Genomic DNA, 19,894 nt, shown 5'->3' on the forward strand with positions numbered 1-19,894 from the left:
AATGTTTTTTTTTATGCATTACCATGTTTGGAGGACTTCTTCTTGCTCTACATAGGTGTCTGGTGTTATGACGGTCCTCCGTGTTAATGATTTAGGGCATTTTTTGTTTCTACATCATGCTGATCTCAGATTCCATGGCAAAAACCTGATGCCAGATTCCCTTCAAGACTTCATTTCCCCAGCGGTAATATACAAATGACTTACTCACTTTACTCATCACTTACATATAAAAACAATGTCCCAAACAACACTATATTAGAAAACTGCATAGATTCACGCAGATAGAAAACTACAGGGAAATCAAAGCAATTACAGTGGTGGACCCTGGTGCCTGCTGGAAAAACCAGACAAGAATTACAGCACTAATTATAGAAAAAACCTGTAAAAATATCATCAGCAAGTGTACTTACAGGCTAAAAGAACTGGAATCTAACCTGCTTACAGGAGACAATCAAACTTCTGGAATTTTATACCATTACCTAAGCATTCCTTTAATAAAAATTAGAAGCCCAATATATATTAATAAAAAGGTAAGCAAAAAACCCAAGAGATGAAAAACATTGTTCTACCACAAATCTGAATACTGCAGCATTATACACACAGCACTAGCCTTCATCTTATGAAAAACTGCTAACAACTTACTGCAGCATAAAGGAAAAAAAAAAGTCAGCATTGACCAATATTTTAGTGACATACATGGGTTAAGCTTAGACAAGTGCAATGATTTCTGCAAGTACACGAAAATATTTTACTCTATGGCTGCTCTAAGGTTAGACATGTGCAATTTGGTTCAATTCACTGACCAAACTCATACCGTGTAAAAGTTTGGGCACCCCTGGTCAAACTTAGTTATTGTGAACAGTTAAGCAAGTTGAAGATTAAATGATCTCTAAAAGGGGCTACAGTTAAAGATGTCATATTTTCTTTGTTTTTTGTTTTTTTCTTATATTTTTTTTTCATAAAATACAATCTTAAATTTTAGAAATTACAAAAAAGGAAAAATGGGTCAATACAAAAGTTTGGGCACCCTTGGAGATGTGTGTGCTCATTTAACTTTGGTCAAGGTTTCAGACTTCATAAAAACCCAGCCTCCTTTAACCTTGTGCCAAAAAAAACAGCAGCCATGGGTTCTTCTAAGCAGCTGCCTGGCACTCTGAAAACAGTGGAGGCCCACAAAGCAGGGGAAGGCCATAAGAAGATAGCAAAGTGTTTTCAAACTGCCCTTTCCTCAGTTCGAAATGTATTTAAGAAATGGCAGTTACCAGGAACAGTAGAGGTGAAGATAAGGTCTGGAAGATGAAGAAAAATTTCAGTGAGCTGCTCGCAGGATTGCAAAAAAGGCAAATCAGAACCTCCGCTCGACTGCAAAAGACCTTCAAAAAGATTTAGCAGACTCTGGAGTAGTAGTAGTACATTGCTCTACTGTTCAGGCACACCTGCACAAATATGGCCTTCATGGAAGAGTCATTAGAAGAAAACCTATCCTGTGCCTTCAGCATAAAATTCAGTCAGAAGTATGCAAAAGAATGTCTAAACAAGCCGGATGCATTTTGGAAACAAGGCCTGCGGACCAGTGAGGGTAAAACAGAACTCTGACCACAATGGTATGTGTGGAGAAAAATGGCACAGAATTTCAGGAACCTCGACAGAACAACGGAATTCAATTAAACTTCAACAAATTCTTGATGGAAACAATCTGTAAAAAAAAAAGCGGACACTGAAAAAAGGATGGCTTCTACAAATTGATAATGATCCTAAACACACGTCAAAATCCACAATAGAGTACCTTAAAAGATGATCTGAACGGGGGCGTGGCTTGCTAGGGACTGGGAGCAGACCTGTGTCACAGGAGCTCCTGCTAAATCCCTAATTATTAGCGGCAATTATCATACATTTTGGGAGGAAACAGCTCAAAACTGTATTTAAAGCGTTCAAGGCCAGGACACAATATGAGGAAAACGACTTTGAAGAAGCCCCAAGCAGCACAAGGACATATGGATCGCGGCTGTGGCCTTGCCGCAGGCGGGAAGCTTTCAAGTTCCGGACCATTTCCAGCCACAGGAGGATACTTGGACAACCCCCCGTCCACAGCGACTCCCGCACCGAAATCCGCAGGACCCACGGGCATCCCCACAAGAACCGGAGCTGCCGACATTTGTGGGCCCAAAACCGCGGTCTCGCCTGAACTGGCGAGGCCGAGAAGCAGGAGAGGGGAGATGACCCCACCCATAGACCCGCCCATTACTCCGCCCACGATATGCGACGGTGCCGCTCCCCGAGGACAGAGCTGCAGCCCGAGGATGGAGGGGACAGCAGGTGAGCCCGCGCCACAAACAACTCGTGCTGCGGGACCCCCGAGACCCTCCGATTACCGCTCTAGAGCTGACACGACTTCCGGGATCAAACCCGGAACTGAAGCAATACGAGCGCTGAGAGGGACGGGGAGAGGAGGCGGGGCCGAAGCCCCGCTCATAACTCCGCCCACAACTAGCTGCGGCAACGCTTCCAAAGAGAAGAGGACGGCCACAGCTGCAGGGAGAACCTCAGGTGAGCTCTCATCACGAGCGACACCTTCCATAAGGTCTCCTAGACCCTCTGCCCCAGCCCCCAAGACCGGCACTACATCTAAAATCATAGCAGCAGCTGCATTCATGCCGGAGGGCAGGGGGAGCAGAGGCAGGGAGGAAACCCCACCCACTACTCCACACTCAACATACAGGGACACAAGGAAGCAGGCTGTCAGCCGAGCACTAAAGTATAGTGCCCCAGAACTTGTGCCCTGCCCTGGTCCCCAGATAACAGCTACTAATGTGTCTGTGACAAGTCAAACTTCAAGCCACACATTAAGAATTGATGCTCCCACATTTACACCGCAGCGCAGACCCCATATGAGAGGAAAACATCAGACCACAGGTCCTGTGGTGACACTAATTGAACTGGAGGGAGCGCCACAGGAAAATCGCCACTCACAGGCTACCCCACAACAGGGAGATGGCAGTTATGACAACAAGGGGGAGGGAAGCTCCACCTCAGAAGTTTCATGCCCTTTTCTTGGTACAGAGGGAACGGTAGATGCAGAGGGACCCCCCACTGAACTAGCAATGGACAATATGCTTAAAAACTTCTGCGGCATCATTAATAAAAAAATGGAAGAAGGATCACTAATATTGGATAAATATATATTCTCTCTCAACACATTAAATACAAGATCATCACGCACGGAGAAGGCATCTGAGTCCTATGTGAGAGACGCACTGACTTCCATTGCAGAAAGTCTTAGTTCCTCCTCATCCGAGTCATCCTCAAGGTCATCCCAATGTAGCTACTCTTCACCTACATGTGACTCGTACGCTTCCTCTGTATATTCCTCAATCAGTAGCATGGAAGAATACTCACCTGAGGGTATGGATCTCCCCTTTTCGGAAAGTTCGCCAACTTCCCCTGTTTCCGCAGTTCTGCTAGAAAATCTACAAAAAGAAATTGCCTCACTAAAGCGTAACCTGACGAGTCTAGAGGACCATAAGCGGAGAAACAATGTAAAAATCAGGGGAGTTCCGGAGTCTGTTAAACCCCCCCATCTAAAAAGCTATATTCAAAAAATGATATCCAAATTTATTCCTAATAACAACGAACCTAACATTATCGAAAATGCCTACCGAATTAAGAGACCTGTGTCGCTCCCGCCTGACGTGCCAAGAGACATCATTGTCTCCTTTTTCCCAGCTTGGGTTAGAGGTAAACTGTTTGAACTCTCCTCCGAAAAAAATTTTCTGCTTTCCCCATATGGTCACCTAGCATTCTATAGAGACTTGTCCAAAGACACTTTAAAAAAGCGACGGGATTTTTCACCAGTTACGCGGGAGCTCCGGAGGTCTCATTTCGCCTATTCATGGTCGCCATCCTCTACTCTTTTAATAAAACTCTTGTCCGGAACTGTACACATCACAACCCCTTTAGAGGGCATGTCCTTCCTGCGGCAGCATGGTCTGAAATCCTACAGAACCCACAATAGTCCTACCTGATTTATAGTTCTGCTTTACACATAGCGACACCTTTTTCTACTATTAGGAGCTATAGATATACCTCTTCCCAAAGATTAGCTTTGACAATGAGCCAGATATTTTGCTGCCCACATTGTCGCAGGGTCACCCGAAGGTGCTCCCGGACATAGTAAGCTACCTTATAACTTACTGTAAGCTTAGGTTCAAAATAGGCCTTTGCATTTTATTATATACTGATTAACCAATATAGCTTTAGATATTCTTGTAGCGAACCTGTACAAAGTATCACCTATGTCACTTAACAACCTACTGAGTTATTTTATCTTCATTATGTATACATTAACTTACTATGTAATCGCCTGTTTCCCCTATTGCTATAGGGGCTTATTTTCCTTACCTCCATACCCCACCCCCTTCCCTCCGTCCCCTCCTATCCTATCCTTCCCAGTTAAGAGTTAAAATCCTAATAAAAATTTTTGGAAAAAAAAAAAAAAGATGATCTGAACATCATCGAAAAACTGTGGCTAGACCTCAAAATAGTTCATGCAAGACGACCCCGGAATCTCACAGAACTGGAAGAGTTTTCCAAGGAAGAATGGATGAAAATCCCACAAACAAGAATCGAAAGCCTATTGGCTACAAATAGTGTTTACAACAGTGGTCCCCAACTCCAGGTTTTCAGGATTTCCTTAGTATTGCACAGGGGTTGGAATCATCACCTGTGCAGATGATCACATTACCACCGATGCAATACTAAAGAAATCCTGAAAACCTGCACTGTTGGCGGCCCTCGAGGCCTGGAGTTGGGGACCCATGGTTTACAAGCTGTGATCCTTTATAAAAAAAAAAAAATTAAAAAAAAGGAGGGTTGGGGTGGGGGGGGGAATGAGGGGGAACTAGGTACTAACCATGCAGGGTGCCCAAACTTTTGCATCAGCCCATTTTCCTTTTATAATTTTTAAAATCTAAAAAATATTTTTTTTTTGCCTAAAATACAGAGGAAATGTGTCATTTTTAGCTTTAGGCCTTTTAGAGATCATTTTCAACTTGCTTAACTGTTCACTACAACTGGAATTTTGACTAGGGTGCCCAAACTTTCAAACGTGCCAGCGTGCATTTCAATGAATCCATGGATATTATGGATGGACAGCACGAGGATGTCATCCGTGTAGCATGCAGGTACTGTGTTTCAAACGTGGGCACGTGGATTTAGCCATGTAACGTTGACAGCATACGTCATGACTGAGCCGTCTCGTTCCTTGATGGCCATAACACATTAGCTATACCATTGCCACGTGTATGTCAAATAACAATGAATCTATGCCCATGACATTGTTGGCATACTGCTCTCCTATTGGTCCAATACAATAGTATTAATGGAGTAGTTTTAAAGGGAACCTGTCACCCCGTATTTTAAAGATGAGATAAAAATGGCATTAACTAGGGCCAGAGCTGTGCTTTACATTACTGTCTTCTTTGTGCTTTTATTCCGCACCTATCCTGCCGAAATACCTTTTGAAAGTCGCCGTTTGGTGCTGTCACTCAGTCAGGTCTGGTCAGATGGGCGTTGAGAAGTTGCGGTTCCTCCCCCACCTCTTGCGTTTCCCTGCGAATTTTATTCCCGCCGTCAGCGTTGTGCTTAGCGCCTGCGCAGTAACGTTACCGGCATCCAGCTATACAGTAAATGCGCATATGACCACTTCCGGGGCACACAGGTAAAAGTGCCGACCAGCGCCTGCGCAGTGATGTAACGTATGCTATGCCCACAGTTGGGCACAGCATAATGAGCAGGCGCAAGAGGCTAATTTACTGCGCAACTGCGAAGAAAGTGCGCGATCTGTGCGATTCACAGAGCGCATTTAAGTCATACACGCCGAGGAGCAGGGGGGAGGAACCGCAACTTCTCAACGCCCATCTGACCAGACCTGACTGAGTGACAGCACCAAACGGCGACTTTCAAAAGGTATTTCGGCAGGATAGGTGCAGAATAAAAGCACAAAGAAGACAGTAATGAAAAGCACAGCTCTGGCCCTAGTTAATGCCATTTTTATCTCATCTTTAAAATACGGTGTGACAGGTTCCCTTTAACATTATTCTTCGCACAAATCACATACATCTGGAGAAAGCGAGTTGTGGCCCTCATTTTCTCTGGATGTATATGATGCATCCGAAGAAGGGGACAGTGACGCCAGAGCAGATTGGCCACAGGGACTGCGTGACAATGTTACACAATCCCTGGGAGATACAGTGTTGACCCCCTTTGAACAGCACGGGAAACGGGAGCATAAAAGGGTTATTTTACAAGAAGGAAACATGGGGACTTAGAAGGTGCTGTCAGGGTAGTGGACAACTTCTTTAACAAGTAAATTGCAAAGTTGCTTGTTTTGACATGCAAGCTGCAATTTTTCCCCCCATTTATGATGCTGAGAAAACTCCTTTAAAAAAAATATATGTCAAAGTAATTTCCTAGGTGAAAAACAGTAGTAATAGTATTACCCTGAGGATACAGAAATGCAGTACATAGGAAGTCTGACAGGAGTACAGGCAGGAGCTGTACGTTTTATGTATAAAGCACCTAATAATTCTTGCATTATATATACCCACAGTTAACAGATCTTACCATTAAGGGGAGGGCTCCGAGCTGTAAGTGGTGAAGCCTTGGAGGAGTATGGTAGTGAGATAAGTGGGGATGTAAAGGACTGGTTTGGTAGGGTGCTCCAGTCACTCCAGTTTCAATTGCTATCTCCCTGCAGGATTTAAATAGAAGAAATCTAGTTATGTCCTTGGTACCATAAACAGTGAAATAGGACCACAACATCACATCCGAAGAAAAAATAAGTAGGTAAAGTGCTCCAGGAGTGTCAAAGCACCTCCCAAGCCACTGCCCTCCAGGCGCTATACCCTACCCAGCTACACTTACTCTTCTTGACTGACAGGTCACTGGTTTGGCTACAAAGTCAGAGCTGTCAGTCAATCCTCCTGACAGACTCCCTTTAATTTCACATGTTCCTGTCCTCAGGACTAGAGATGAGCAAGTATGTTCGGGTCCCTCCTTATTCTGTAAGGAATAGCGCTTACCAAATAAGCTGCTGAGAATCCAAAGAGAAAAGCATTACTGCAACAAGTCGCACACCTGCAATTAATGAGCAACAAAATACAAGCTGATTTTATTGACAGATCAAAGAAAACACACACCATAAACAATAAAAACATAATTAAAAACATAAGCACCATCAAAAACACACAGGAAAAATGGACCATAATACAGTGTAATAAGGTAGCCCAAAATTAACCCAAATGGCTCATGGGGTACAGCGCAAAATTGTAAATAGCGGGACGGTGCCAAAATAGTAAGCCAGGATGCACACAGTGCAAGGCCAACAAAACAATAGTAGGCACAACAATATGTCCCAAGCAGAAGTAAAAAGAGGCGAGCCCAAACAATGGCTAATGGGAAACCTATATATGGTGAAATCACTGGGTCACAGAAGGTAAACGGGAGATAACCTCCCACAAAGATACAACCTGGTGAGGTGATGCCCCACGCGTATCGCCCGGCGGACCAGGCCTACTATGCCTACTATTGTTTTGTTGGCCTGGCACTGTGTGCATCCTGGCTTACTATTTTGGCACCGTCCCGCTATTTACAATTTTGCGCTGTACCCCATGAGCCATTTGGGTTAATTTTGGGTTACCTTATTAAACTGTATTATGGTCCATTTTTCCTGTGTGTTTTTGATGGTGCTTATATGTTTTTAATTATGTTTTTATTGTTTATGGTGTTTTTTCTTTAATCTGTCAATAAAATCAGCTTGTATTTTATGTATTTTGTTGCTCATTAATTCCAGGTGTGCGACTTGTTGCAGTAATGCTTTTCTCTTTGGATTCTCAGTATAGTGTTTATTACTGTTACCGCACCCTCATAAATGTCTTTATACAATTATATGGCAGTGCGCCCAATCCCCTTTTAGCTTTACCAAATAAGCTGCAGAGGGAACCTGGCTACCTGGATCGCTCTGGCCGATCAGCTGTTTGGCTCCGCAGCTGCATGTGAGGCAGCTGTGTCACTGTCACAGCACATGCATGGAGAGCCTGTTGGTTGGGCTGGCCATGCATGTGTTGTTACTGTCACTCGGCCACGACACATGTAGCTGCGGAGCCGAACAGCTGATCGGCCGGAGCGATCCAGGTTCCCTCTGCAGCTTATTAGGCAAGCGCTATACCTTACTGAATAAGGAGGGAGACGAATATACTCGCTCATCTCTACTCAGGCCACCTACAGCAGATTTTACCAAATATATTCTTAGGCCAATTTCACACGATCAGTATTTCACACGATCAGTATTTCACACGATCAGTATTTCACACGATCAGTATTTCACACGATCAGTATTTGTAAGCCAAAACCAGGCTAGAAAACCAATGAAAGTGTACAATAGGGCAGCACGGTGGCGCAGTGGTTAGCACTACAGCCTTGCAGCGCTGGGGTCCTGGGTTCTAATCCCACCTAGGACAACATCTGCAAAGAGTTTGTATGTTCTCTCCGTGTTTGCGTGGGTTTCCTCCGGGCACTCCGGTTTCCTCCCACATTCCAAAGACATACTGATAGGGATTCTAGATTGTGAGCCCCATCAGGGACAGTGATGATAATGTGTGCAAAACTGTAAAGCGCTGCGGAATATGTTAGCGCTATATAAAAATAAAGATTATTATTATTATTATTATAATAGAAACACGTCACCACTTCTGCATTTTTCACAGTCTCCAAGTTTAGGCTTTCAATTACGGACCAAAATACAGTGGTGTGAACGTGGTCTAATGGGTGAAAGCCACAAAGAAAAATCTGGAACATAATCAGATTTCTTTGGCAGCATCTAGAGGAGTAGGTCATCCACTATTGTGTAATTGTACAAGGCCCGTGTTCAGGTTGCAATACCCAGAACGACCACCAGGTTTCCAGGCCAGAGACAACTTCCTCATAGGCATATATGACTAATGTGGAGTTAAAAGGGAGTTTGGTCTTAAGGTACCTTCACACATAACGATATTGTTAACGATATCGTTGCTTTTTGTGACGTAGCAACGATATCGTTAATAAAATCGTTCTGTGTGACAGCGACCAACGATCAGGCCCCTGTTGGGAGATCGTTGGTCGCTGAATAAAGTCCAGAACTTTATTTGGTCGCTGGACTCCTGCTGACATCGCTGGATCGGCGTGTGTGACACCGATCCAGCGATGTCTTCACTGGTAACCAGGGTAAACATCGGGTAACTAAGCGCAGGGCCACGCTTAGTAACCCGATGTTTACCCTGGTTACCATCCTAAAAGTAAAAAAAACAAACAGTACATACTTACCTACAGCCGTCTGTCCTCCAGCGCTGTGCTCTGCACTCCTCCTGCACTGGCTGTGAGCGTCGGTCAGCCGGAAAGCAGAGCGGTGACGTCACCGCTCTGCTTTCCGGCCGCTGTGCTCACAGCCAGTACAGGAGGAGTGCAGAGCACAGCGCTGGAGGACAGACGGCTGTAGGTAAGTATGTACTGTTTGTTTTTTTTACTTTTAGGATGGTAACCAGGGTAAACATCGGGTTACTAAGCGCGGCCCTGCGCTTAGTTGCCCGATGTTTACCCTGGTTACCGGCATCGTTGGTCGCTGGAGAGCTGTCTGTGTGACAGCTCTCCAGCGACCAAACAGCGACGCTGCAGCGATCCGGATCGTTGTCGGTATTGCTGCAGCGTCGCTTAATGTGAAGGGGCCATTACTCTTCTGCATGACTGCCAAGGTAATCACATGATTTTAATAATTTGTTGAAAATACCCATTCAAAGTTCATTTGTCTGTCTCATTTAAAACCCCAACATGAGGAAAACAAAAGATCTAAATAAGGGAAACACAACTCTATTAATGAAGTCTGAAGAGAATAAAATATTGGGTTCTTTCCCAGGTCAGAGTTGCTAACAGAGGTCATAAAATGGCGAGCTATTTTACTGTCTGATTTTCAAGATCAACTAAATCTGTGGAATTATGGAGAGAAGATCAAATGTAAAAAAGGAGACCAGAATAGTATTGAGGCATGTAGAAAAAAAAAATCTGAACCTGTGGCTTGATGTCACAGAATAAACACAAGAGGCACCCGGCTGCCGCGGCAGTTCATCAGTACCCTACAATTGCGTTGCGAGAAGTAGGAGGTGGTTATGCATGCAATGGGCCCCAAATGAACACGCAGGTAAGGATCGTGGCATTTAAATGGTGTGGTCATTGATTGACACCAGCAGTCAATAGGTTAATATCGCTAGCACCAAGTGCTGCCGTTAGAGGAAATGCCAGCTATAATCACACAGCCACCACCTGCCCTGTGTGGATCAGGCTCAGCTCCTGAGCCTACACCCCACACCCAGATATGCTTTTAGACACATCAGCCATGGAGTGTTAAGGCGATAATGAATTTCCATTTCTGCTCTGCGCAGACATAATCCCACATAGTTTATAAGCCTGTACACTTCATATTCAGACTACTTACCAAGCTGACCGTTCAGAAGCTTGCCTGGGAAGAGAAGACATGGTTTGTGGCACATGAATATGGCGTCCATGTCCATAGTTTGGATGCATTCTGTGCGGATGTGGAGGTGGACGTTCATGAGCACGTCTAGAAAGCAGACCAAAATAAAATAAAATGAGAAACTTACCAGTAAAGTAGGCATATTAAAAGAATATAAAACTGGCTTACGTTGGATGTTGTATCAGGCGTCGCCTTTGAACTTCCATTCTCTGGATAACTTCATGAGGGTGTAGCCTCTGTGTTGCAGGTGCTGTTGCAGTCATATGATGGGCCATGGACTGATGAGAGGTGGTAAGATGCTGAGGCAATTGGGCAGTAGCACTTGTAAAGTGATGGGATGGTGGCGGAGGAGGAACAGGATGTGTGGATGAAAGGCTAGGAAGTGATGGATGGAAAGGGGGCACTGCGTGAGCAATCACATAGTCCATCTGAGGAGGCGGTGGAGGGGGTGGTGGCGGCGGTAGCTGGGGAGGAGGATTGGCATGTGAATGAGGACAGGCAGATGTTTGATGGTGGAGAGGTCTTGAAAGGGATGCATCTGCAAAAATGAAAAAAAAAAAAAAAAAAAAAAAAAAAAGATTTGCATTAAACAAAGTGCTCTAGTTCAATATCACACCCTTCTAGAGTGAGTATTATTCTAATGGAATCCAATGGAAACATGACACCTAGCAAACCAGTACCAAGTATATCCAAGTAGATAGAATGCATCTGAGAAAAGATGCTTGAAAGGAAGACAAATGAAGGGGAACCAAAGATTATGGAAACTGCAATGGTGTCTACAAGCTTATCTTTTGTTAGGGTATGTTCACGAGATCTTTGTTTCTAGAGAGGAGCGGGTCACCTCTCACCTCCAGTCCATGGTACAAAGTCAGAAGTCTCTGTCTGCACAGATAATACTTGTCAGTCCGGTTAAACATAAGCCGAGCCTGGGATCCTGGAGGCTAAGAGAATGCATGCAGCTCCTGTCAATGGCCAGAGACTACTGACATGAACCACAGACCAGGGTCATGAGAGATGCACGTACCCCAGAAAACCAGCGCACAGTGTAGCTGGAACCTATGCCAGCTCGTGGCTGGTATACATTTCCTTTTTCTGGTGCAGGCCATCCCACAGTATTTTTCACTTTGGTAGAAAAAGAAGCTCAAGAAAGTTTAGCAAGACAAAAGTTTAAAAAAAAAAAAAAAAAACAGAAAAAAAAGTAAACAGTATGTCTGCAAAATCAGCAGTCAAAGCATTCAATACCTACATGGGGCATGCATAAAATGCCGACAGGAGGAGAGAGAAGTCTGGGGAGGCGGTTGTGCCTGGGCCACCAAGCTAGGTCCATAGCCATCAATAGCCATAGTTTGGGCTGTATTGGCAGTTGACTGATGTCCATAAACTGAAGATCGTGAAGATGAACCAGGACAGCAAGGGTCAAAAGCAGAGGTGCTATGAAAGCTAACACTTCCGTGGCTTCTTATACCATTATTGCTCAGATCCACAGGCAAGGCTTGCTGTAACATGAATGGTATAGATAAGAACAAAGTTCTGAGTCTGCAGAGGCATGAAATAAAAATCTACCTGCATAGTATAACAAATAAATAATATATAACTAGGTTCTAACTCTGCAGCATTGAAAGGTAGTGATAGAAAAGAAAAAAAACAAACACTAGACAACGTTCCTATTGCTGTAATAACAATGCTATTTTACATAAACAGTAGGTTCTATTATATTTGGAAAGTTCCCATCTTCTATATTAAGGTACCTTCACACATAACGATATTGTTAACGATATCGTTGCTATTTGTGACGTAGCAACGATATCGTTAATGAAATCGTTATGTGTGACAGCGACCAACGATCAGGCCCCTGCTGGGAGATCGTTGGTCGCTGAATAAAGTCCAGAACTTTATTTCGTCGCTGGACTCCTGCTGACATCGCTGGATCGGCGTGTGTGACACCGATCCAGCGATGTCTTCACTGGTAACCAGGGTAAACATCGGGTAACTAAGTGCAGGGCCGCGCTTAGTAACCCGATGTTTACCCTGGTTACCATGCTAAAAGTAAAAAAAACAAACACTAGATACTTACCTACCGCTGTCTGTCCTCTAGCGCTGCGCTCTGCACTCCTCCTGTACTGGCTGTGAGCCGGAAAGCAGAGCGGTGACGTCACCGCTCTGCTTTCCGGCTCCCAGACAGTACAGGAGGAGAGCAGAGAAGCAGAGCGCAGCGCTGGAGGACAGACGGCTGTAGGTAAGTATCTAGTGTTTGTTTTTTTTTACTTTTAGCATGGTAACCAGGGTAAACATCGGGTTACTAAGCGCGGCCCTGCGCTTAGTTACCCGATGTTTACCCTGGTTACCGGCATCGTTGGTTGCTGGAGAGCGGTCTGTGTGACAGCTCTCCAGCGACCAAACAGCGACGCTGCAGCGATTCGGATCGTTGTCAGTATCGCTGCAGCGTCGCTAAATGTGAAGGGGCCTTTATTTTAGCCATTCTTCCATTATGCAAATCACATCTAATATTGCAATAGAGAACAGACCAAAAGAAATTGAACCGTATGATAATCTTGAGGATTCTTACCGGGTCGTGGTAAGAGGATGAAGAGCCGCCCGCTGCTCCACAAGGTGGGGGCACAGGGGCATTTCTTTCCACGGGACAGTGTGCATCCGTGAATGAGGGAGACAAGGGAACGGAGGGGTGAGAACCGAGATGATGGTGGTGGTGGTGGTGATGTGGAAAGTGGTGACTGTGCGTTGGATAACAACTTGAATGAGTATGTCCTAGGACGTGGGGATTCTGAGATGAACCACCACAGGGAGAATGCTCTGGGCAACAAGATGGTAATCGTGGCATTGCTGGGGGGCCACCATCAGCAGTTGTGCCAGTAGTCCTCCTGGTGTCATCTACAAAAAGGAATTACAATATAAAAGTCAAAGCTAAAACACTATAGCATCTCACACTGCATTGCAACTTGTCACTTACAGACATTTATTCATTATGTACAGACAACTTTAGCCTGGCTCAAAAAACTGATTGCAGCTGGCTCAGTTTTTAACATTGAAGTCTATGAAAAATGGATCTATTAACTAGCCATCAGCTTTCATTCCATTTGAAACGGATCACTTTTGTGTTTGCTGGATGACCGTTCACATGTACAGTAGTGCACTGTTGGAAATCGTCCTGCAGAGATACTAGATTGCAGCTGGATCCATTTCAAACAGATGATTATTGGACAGAACAGATCAAGTAAGCAAAAAAACAGATATTTTAAAATAGGAGAAAAGCAGAAAGCTATTTGATATATTTTCCATAGACTTCAATGGGGGTGGGAGACCGACCACAAACAGATCCCTTTAAAATCAGTTTCTCTAGTGGTTCTCTATAAAATATACATACATACATACATACACACACTATATAATTGTCTAAGGGTCACTTCCGTCTGTCTGTCCTTCTGTAACGGTTATTCGTTTGCGGATTGGTCTCGGCAGCTGCCTGTCATGGCTGCCGCGACCAATCAGCGACGCGCAGTCCGGAAGAAAATGGCCGCTCCTTACACCCCGCACTCACTGCCCGGCGCCCACATACATCCCTCCAGTCTGCCCTCACACAGGGTTAATAGCAGCGGTAATGGACCGCGTTATGCCGCGGTGTAATGCAGTCCGTTACCGCTGCTATTAACCCTGTGTGACCAAGTTTTTTTTCCTATTGACGCAGCCTACGCAGCGCCAATAATAAAAACATCGAATGTTAAAAATAATTTAAAAAAAAAATAAAAATGATTATATACTCACCTACGCCGCCTTTCCCGCTCCTCGCGATGCAACCGGCACGTTCCGGTCGCACGGATTGTCTGGCAGAAGGACCTGCCATGACGTCACGGTCATGTGACCGCGATGTCATCACAAGCCCTGTGCGCCTGCGCGGAAAGGACCTGCCGTGACGTCGCGGTCATGTGACCGCGACGTCATGACAGGTCCTGCAAGACAAGGACCTGCCGTGAAGTCACGGTCATGTGACCGCCACATGGTCACGTGACCGCGACGTCAGCACACCCTGGGACCGGAAGATGCCGCCTACACCCCACACAGGCGACAGTGCTACAACGTGCCTGCGGAAGGTGAGTATATGTTTATTTTTTTACCTGTGTCATACGTGGCTGGGCAATATACTATGTGGCTCTGTGCTGTATACTACGTCACTGGGCAATATAATACGTGGCTGAGCAATATACTATGTGGACATACATATTCTAGAATAGCCAATGCGTTAAAATCGGGCAACCATCTAGAAATAAATTATATATATTGACGCATACCGCGATCTCCCGGGAGCGTCACTCTGAGGCCCAGACTGCGCCGGCGCTTACACGCTGGGAGCGTCACTCTGTCCGAAGCCTTTATAGACTGCGCAGGCGCAAGCGCCGGCGCAGTCTGGGCCTCACAGAGTGACGCTCCCGGGAGATCGCGATATGCGTTCACACTGAACGCACACCGCGATCTCCAACAGAGAAGCAGGGACCGCCAGGAGGGTGAGTATCGGCCATATTCACCTGTCCTGCGTTCCACCGCTGAGCGCCGCCATCTTCCCGGTCTTCGGCCTGTGACCAGTTCAGAGGGCGCGATGACGCGCTTAATGCGCGCCGGCGCCGCCCTCTGACTGAACAGTCACAGCCAGGAGACCGGGAAGATGGCGGCGCGCAGCGCTGGAACGGGACAGACAGGTGAGTATAGGAAGTGCTGGGGGGCCTGAGCTGGCGGCGATACCGGCACCTGACCCCGCCTGCTCAGGCTCCCGGATGGGTGCAGCACATACCAGGATGGGGACGCAGGATGGGGACGCAGGATGGTTGCAGCACATACCAGGATGGGGACGCAGGATGATTGCAGCACATACCAGGATGGGGACGCAGGATGGGTGCAGCACATACCAGGATGGGGACGCAGGATGGGTGCAGCACATGACAGGATGGGGACGCAGGATGGGTGCAGCACATGACAAGATGGGGACGCAGGATGGGTGCAGCACATGACAAGATGGGGACGCAGGATGGGTGCAGCACATGACAAGATGGGGACGCAGGATGGAGCAGCACATACCAGGATGGAGACCATATACCAATATAAATGCTCGCCACCCGGGCGTAGAACGGGTTCAATAACTATATATCTATCTATCTATCTATCTATCTATCTCTACACACACTGGATCTGTTCTAACCGAGGATTACTGGACACGTGAACACAGCCTTAGGAGAGGAGTCCGGTATGTCTGACTTTGTAGGCCGATCTTTTTGTTCTCAGCAAGGATAAGCAGTTTTCTCAGAGAAAACAGGAGCCCTCTCTCAAGATTCGGTGCCAAAGAGAACAGGACCAACCCTTTGTTTCCTTGGAGTGGAAAGCTACTAAAAATGTTTAAACTCAAGTTGCCCCTCTATCGAAAATGAATGTGATTGCTAAATTAACGCAATTATGCAATTAAGTAGTAAGGGAATATGGTTGTCCAACGCTCGGCACATACACTCTGCTAAACCATGCCTATGTAAGTGTTCTAAACCGGGAGAAGAATATGCCGCTGTCAGACATCCTAAGGATCCTAACCTCTACCCCAGTCCTGCCAACAGCTAATGGTATAGCCACATTAACAAGCCCATCACAGAAAGTGCAGATGTAATCCAGTAATTAGATGGTTTATATGTGCACAAGTCGCCTTTCATACATTTCCCTGGAGACTTTCCTGAAATGATCTAGTCGGTGCTATAAGTGGAAGTCCATCTGGTAGCTTCGCTGTTAGTTGTTCAGGCACGAGTGCTCACTGCACACAATGATCAGAGTAAGGACATATAGAAGGATTTCTAACATCCAAGATAAACATGACAGCTGTGGCTTTGATATATGAAGTGAGGAGATGGCTACAGCAGGAAACCAGTTGTTGGCTTCATGGTTCTCAGGCATGTAGAAAGAATCTGGCATTCTGTACAGTATATTAGCCACTCGGTGTAATGTCTCAGTGCAAAGATCACTTAATAGAAGTAGTTCTCATTAAGGTGGTTATGAAGCCCCCGCTGCACTTGGAGATAGTGCATTACTAATACTTGGACTGGTCAATATTCATGTAGTTCAGGGAGGAAAGCACAACTTACATACATGTGGGTCGCTCCCTGCTCAGTCCTGGCACCCAGAGGTGGCAGTGACCAGTCAGTCTGACCCCCCTACCGAGTACCAGGGGCAGTAGGCTAGCGATTCTTTACCCTTTACCCCATGATGAACCATTTCCCACACATTCACCCCGCGGCCGTGGGAAAATGTCATATGACAGAAGTGAGGAGCAGAAACACTAGGAGCCTGAACTGGAGCAGGTTTGCAGACAAAAGCAGTGTTCAGATTGGCTGCATTCAGCAACATTGTACACGGGCACAGTAAGTTAAGGGTTAATATACAGAGAATGACCATCTGGAGGGGGTCACAACACAATCTACATATAAATGTGTATATTAAGACCACTGCATAGATTTTGAGCTACAATTCATCAAGAATTACATTCCCGATTGCCTATGGAAAACTACTATATGCTGCCTGATAGCAGGAGCTCTCACGAGGCTTTTTGGGGTCTGTTATATATCTGATTATTAACCATTAAAACAAATAAATAATGCTATGTTAGTATAGAATCCAATACTGCTGGGCAGGAAACTGACTTACCTGCAGTCACACCTGTTGTACTGTTACTTGGTGGGACAGCAGGAGCATCAGGAATCGATGTCTGACCCACCAAGGGTCCAGAAACAGCATCAGAGGCCGGCTCTGAGGTAGACGAGTCACTGGAAACAGTGCTGACAGGCTGAGACTCTGTTCTGCCAGAGGTAGTTGGCACAACTGTAGGATCTGTGTTATAAAAACAATGTATACATACATTAGACACACACCCTACATGTATAGAAGCCCACTGCCCTCCTGCAAAGCCATCAGTGGTCACCAACATATGCATTCTGAACCACAGGCGGGGTACACATACCATCTTCATCTACAGTCAGGTCCACAACTTCAGTTGCATTTTGCCTGAGAGGCTGAATCACAGTGGAAACCCTACTGCGACTCCGGTGCTCCTGGGATCTTCCAGATTGTGAACTTGAACTTTGGCCCCAATGAGATCGAGAGTGTCCTAGTGAGGAGCGAGACCTATGGGGAAAGCAAAGTGGCCGGTGTTAAATATGTAGAGCTAAGGTGTTGTGAATCACTTAGACACCCTAAATGGATGTACATATATCTCTAGTGTGACGCAAAGTATGGAAGCTGCTAAGACCTGGCCAATAACAGCATTTAGAGTGCAGACTTATCACATGGCCTTCCGCTTGCTCACAGACACTAGATAGGATTTTGAAACAGTCCAAAACATATTTTAAAGGCAAAAATTACCTCCAAACAAGATATAACAACAACACCTACCTTAAATAAATAGATGTTTAGGGGAAAGAGGGTCCCATTTTAAAAGATCATTTAAACAATTACATTTTTAATGAATTGTATTAAAAAATGTAATTTTTCAAGCAGGTAGAACGTATAGTAGCATGCTGACAATCAGATGAATGCATCCTGTGTGGAGCTTTCATAAGGGGCAAAGTGGAGTGTTCAATTCAAATCGCTGAACATATTATGACTTTAGATTCGACCACTCAAATCACAAACTGCATGGTTGCCCACAGCCCAATTATAAAGTGCATGTACATAGTTTATAGAGCTAAAGATATGAGTGATATGTAGCTGGAGCAGGAAGACTGCAGGAAGAAAAAAAAACAAACAAAAAAAAAAAACAGGAGTGGGGTAACAATTCTTCAAATATGAACTGCTGGAGAGTCAAGAACAGTAATAGTCTATTTCCTGCAGGTACAGAATGAACGGAGCAGAAGTGCATTATCTCGAAAAGCAGCATTATCAGGTTGTTTTTATTTAAATTTTTAATTCTTGCACTTTTGTTTTTATTTCTTTATTTCTTAAGGGTGGTGAAATTATGCAAGTCAAGTTTGTTTTGTAGTTAATTTACCCGTCGATTACAATTCATATTTTGACAGACCGGACTTATACAGACCATGAGGAACAAAATGGTGGCGACGGGTGCCTTTAACATGTCCCTGGCTGCCATAACTACCCATTGGTTACGATGTTTGTGGAAGTTGGTCACCGTTGGCATTGCCACCAACACTGATTCACAGGGGCATTGAAGTGCTTTAACTACAGCTATTGAAGCTCGCGGCGGCCAATGTAGTTCCAGCTATTGAAGCTCGCGGCGGCCAATGTAGTTCCAGCTATTGAAGCTCACCGCAGCCAATGTAGTTCCAGCTATTGAAGCTCACCGCAGCCAATGTAGTTCCAGCTATTGAAGCTCGCGGCGGCCAATGTAGTTCCAGCTATTGAAGCTCGCCGCGGCCAGTGTAGTTCCAGCTATTGAAGCTCGCCGCAGCCAATGTAGTTCCAGCTATTGAAGCTCGCCGCAGCCAATGTAGTTCCAGCTATTGAAGCTCGGCGCGGCCAGTGTAGTTCCAGCTATTGAAGCTCGCCGCAGCCAATGTAGTTCCAGCTATTGAAGCTCGCCGCAGCCAATGTAGTTCCAGCTATTGAAGCTCACCGCAGCCAATGTAGTTCCAGCTATTGAAGCTCACCGCAGCCAATGTAGTTCCAGCTATTGAAGCTCGCCGCAGCCAATGTAGTTCCAGCTATTGAAGCTCGCCGCAGCCAATGTAGTTCCAGCTATTGAAGCTAGCCGCGGCCAATGTAGTTCCAGCTATTGAAGCTCGCCGCGGCCAATGTAGTTCCAGCTATTGAAGCTCGCCACGGCCAATGTAGTTCCAGCTATTGAAGCTCGCCACGGCCAATGTAGTTCCAGATATTGAAGCTCGCCGCGGCCAGTGTAGTTCCGGCTATTGAAGCTCGCCACGGCCAATGTAGTTCAAGCTATTGAAGCTCGCCGCGGCCAATGTAGTTCTAGCTATTGAAGCTCGCCACGGCCAATGTAGTTCCAGCTATTGAAGCTCGCCACGGCCAATGTAGTTCCAGCTATTGAAGCTCGCCGCGGCCAGTGTAGTTCCAGCTATTGAAGCTCGCCACGGCCAATGTAGTTCCAGCTATTGAAGCTCGCCGCGGCCAATGTAGTTCCAGCTATTGAAGCTCGCCGCGGCCAATGTAGTTCCAGCTATTGAAGCTCACCGCAGCCTCTGTAGTTCCAGCTATTGAAACTCGCCGCGGCCAATGTAGTTCCAGCTATTGAAGCTCACCGCAGCTGCTGTAGTTCCAGCTATTGAAGCTCGCCGCGGCCAATGTAGTTCCAGCTATTGAAGCTCACCGCAGCCGCTGTAG

At 45.7% G+C, this 19,894-nt stretch overlaps 1 protein-coding gene across 5 annotated transcripts in view; it reads right to left on the bottom strand.

Annotated features, from left to right (window-relative positions):
• The window catches only part of RNF111 (ring finger protein 111), a 90,975-nt gene that overhangs the window by 11,005 nt on the left and 60,076 nt on the right, over nt 1–19,894 (bottom strand). For all 5 annotated transcript variants that reach the window (XM_069765896.1, XM_069765895.1, XM_069765894.1 and 2 more), the window contains exons 4-10: nt 17,559–17,722; nt 17,246–17,428; nt 13,125–13,447; nt 11,805–12,054; nt 10,727–11,096; nt 10,520–10,645; nt 6,622–6,748 (exon numbers count right to left, since the gene is read on the bottom strand). In XM_069765896.1, the coding sequence (XP_069621997.1) occupies nt 6,622–6,748; nt 10,520–10,645; nt 10,727–11,096; nt 11,805–12,054; nt 13,125–13,447; nt 17,246–17,428; nt 17,559–17,722 (1,543 nt within the window). The remainder of the gene's footprint in view (nt 1–6,621; nt 6,749–10,519; nt 10,646–10,726; nt 11,097–11,804; nt 12,055–13,124; nt 13,448–17,245; nt 17,429–17,558; nt 17,723–19,894) is intronic.

The sequence above is a fragment of the Ranitomeya imitator genome, chromosome 4 (genome assembly GCF_032444005.1).
Source record: "Ranitomeya imitator isolate aRanImi1 chromosome 4, aRanImi1.pri, whole genome shotgun sequence".
Classification (NCBI taxonomy): domain Eukaryota; kingdom Metazoa; phylum Chordata; class Amphibia; order Anura; family Dendrobatidae; genus Ranitomeya; species Ranitomeya imitator.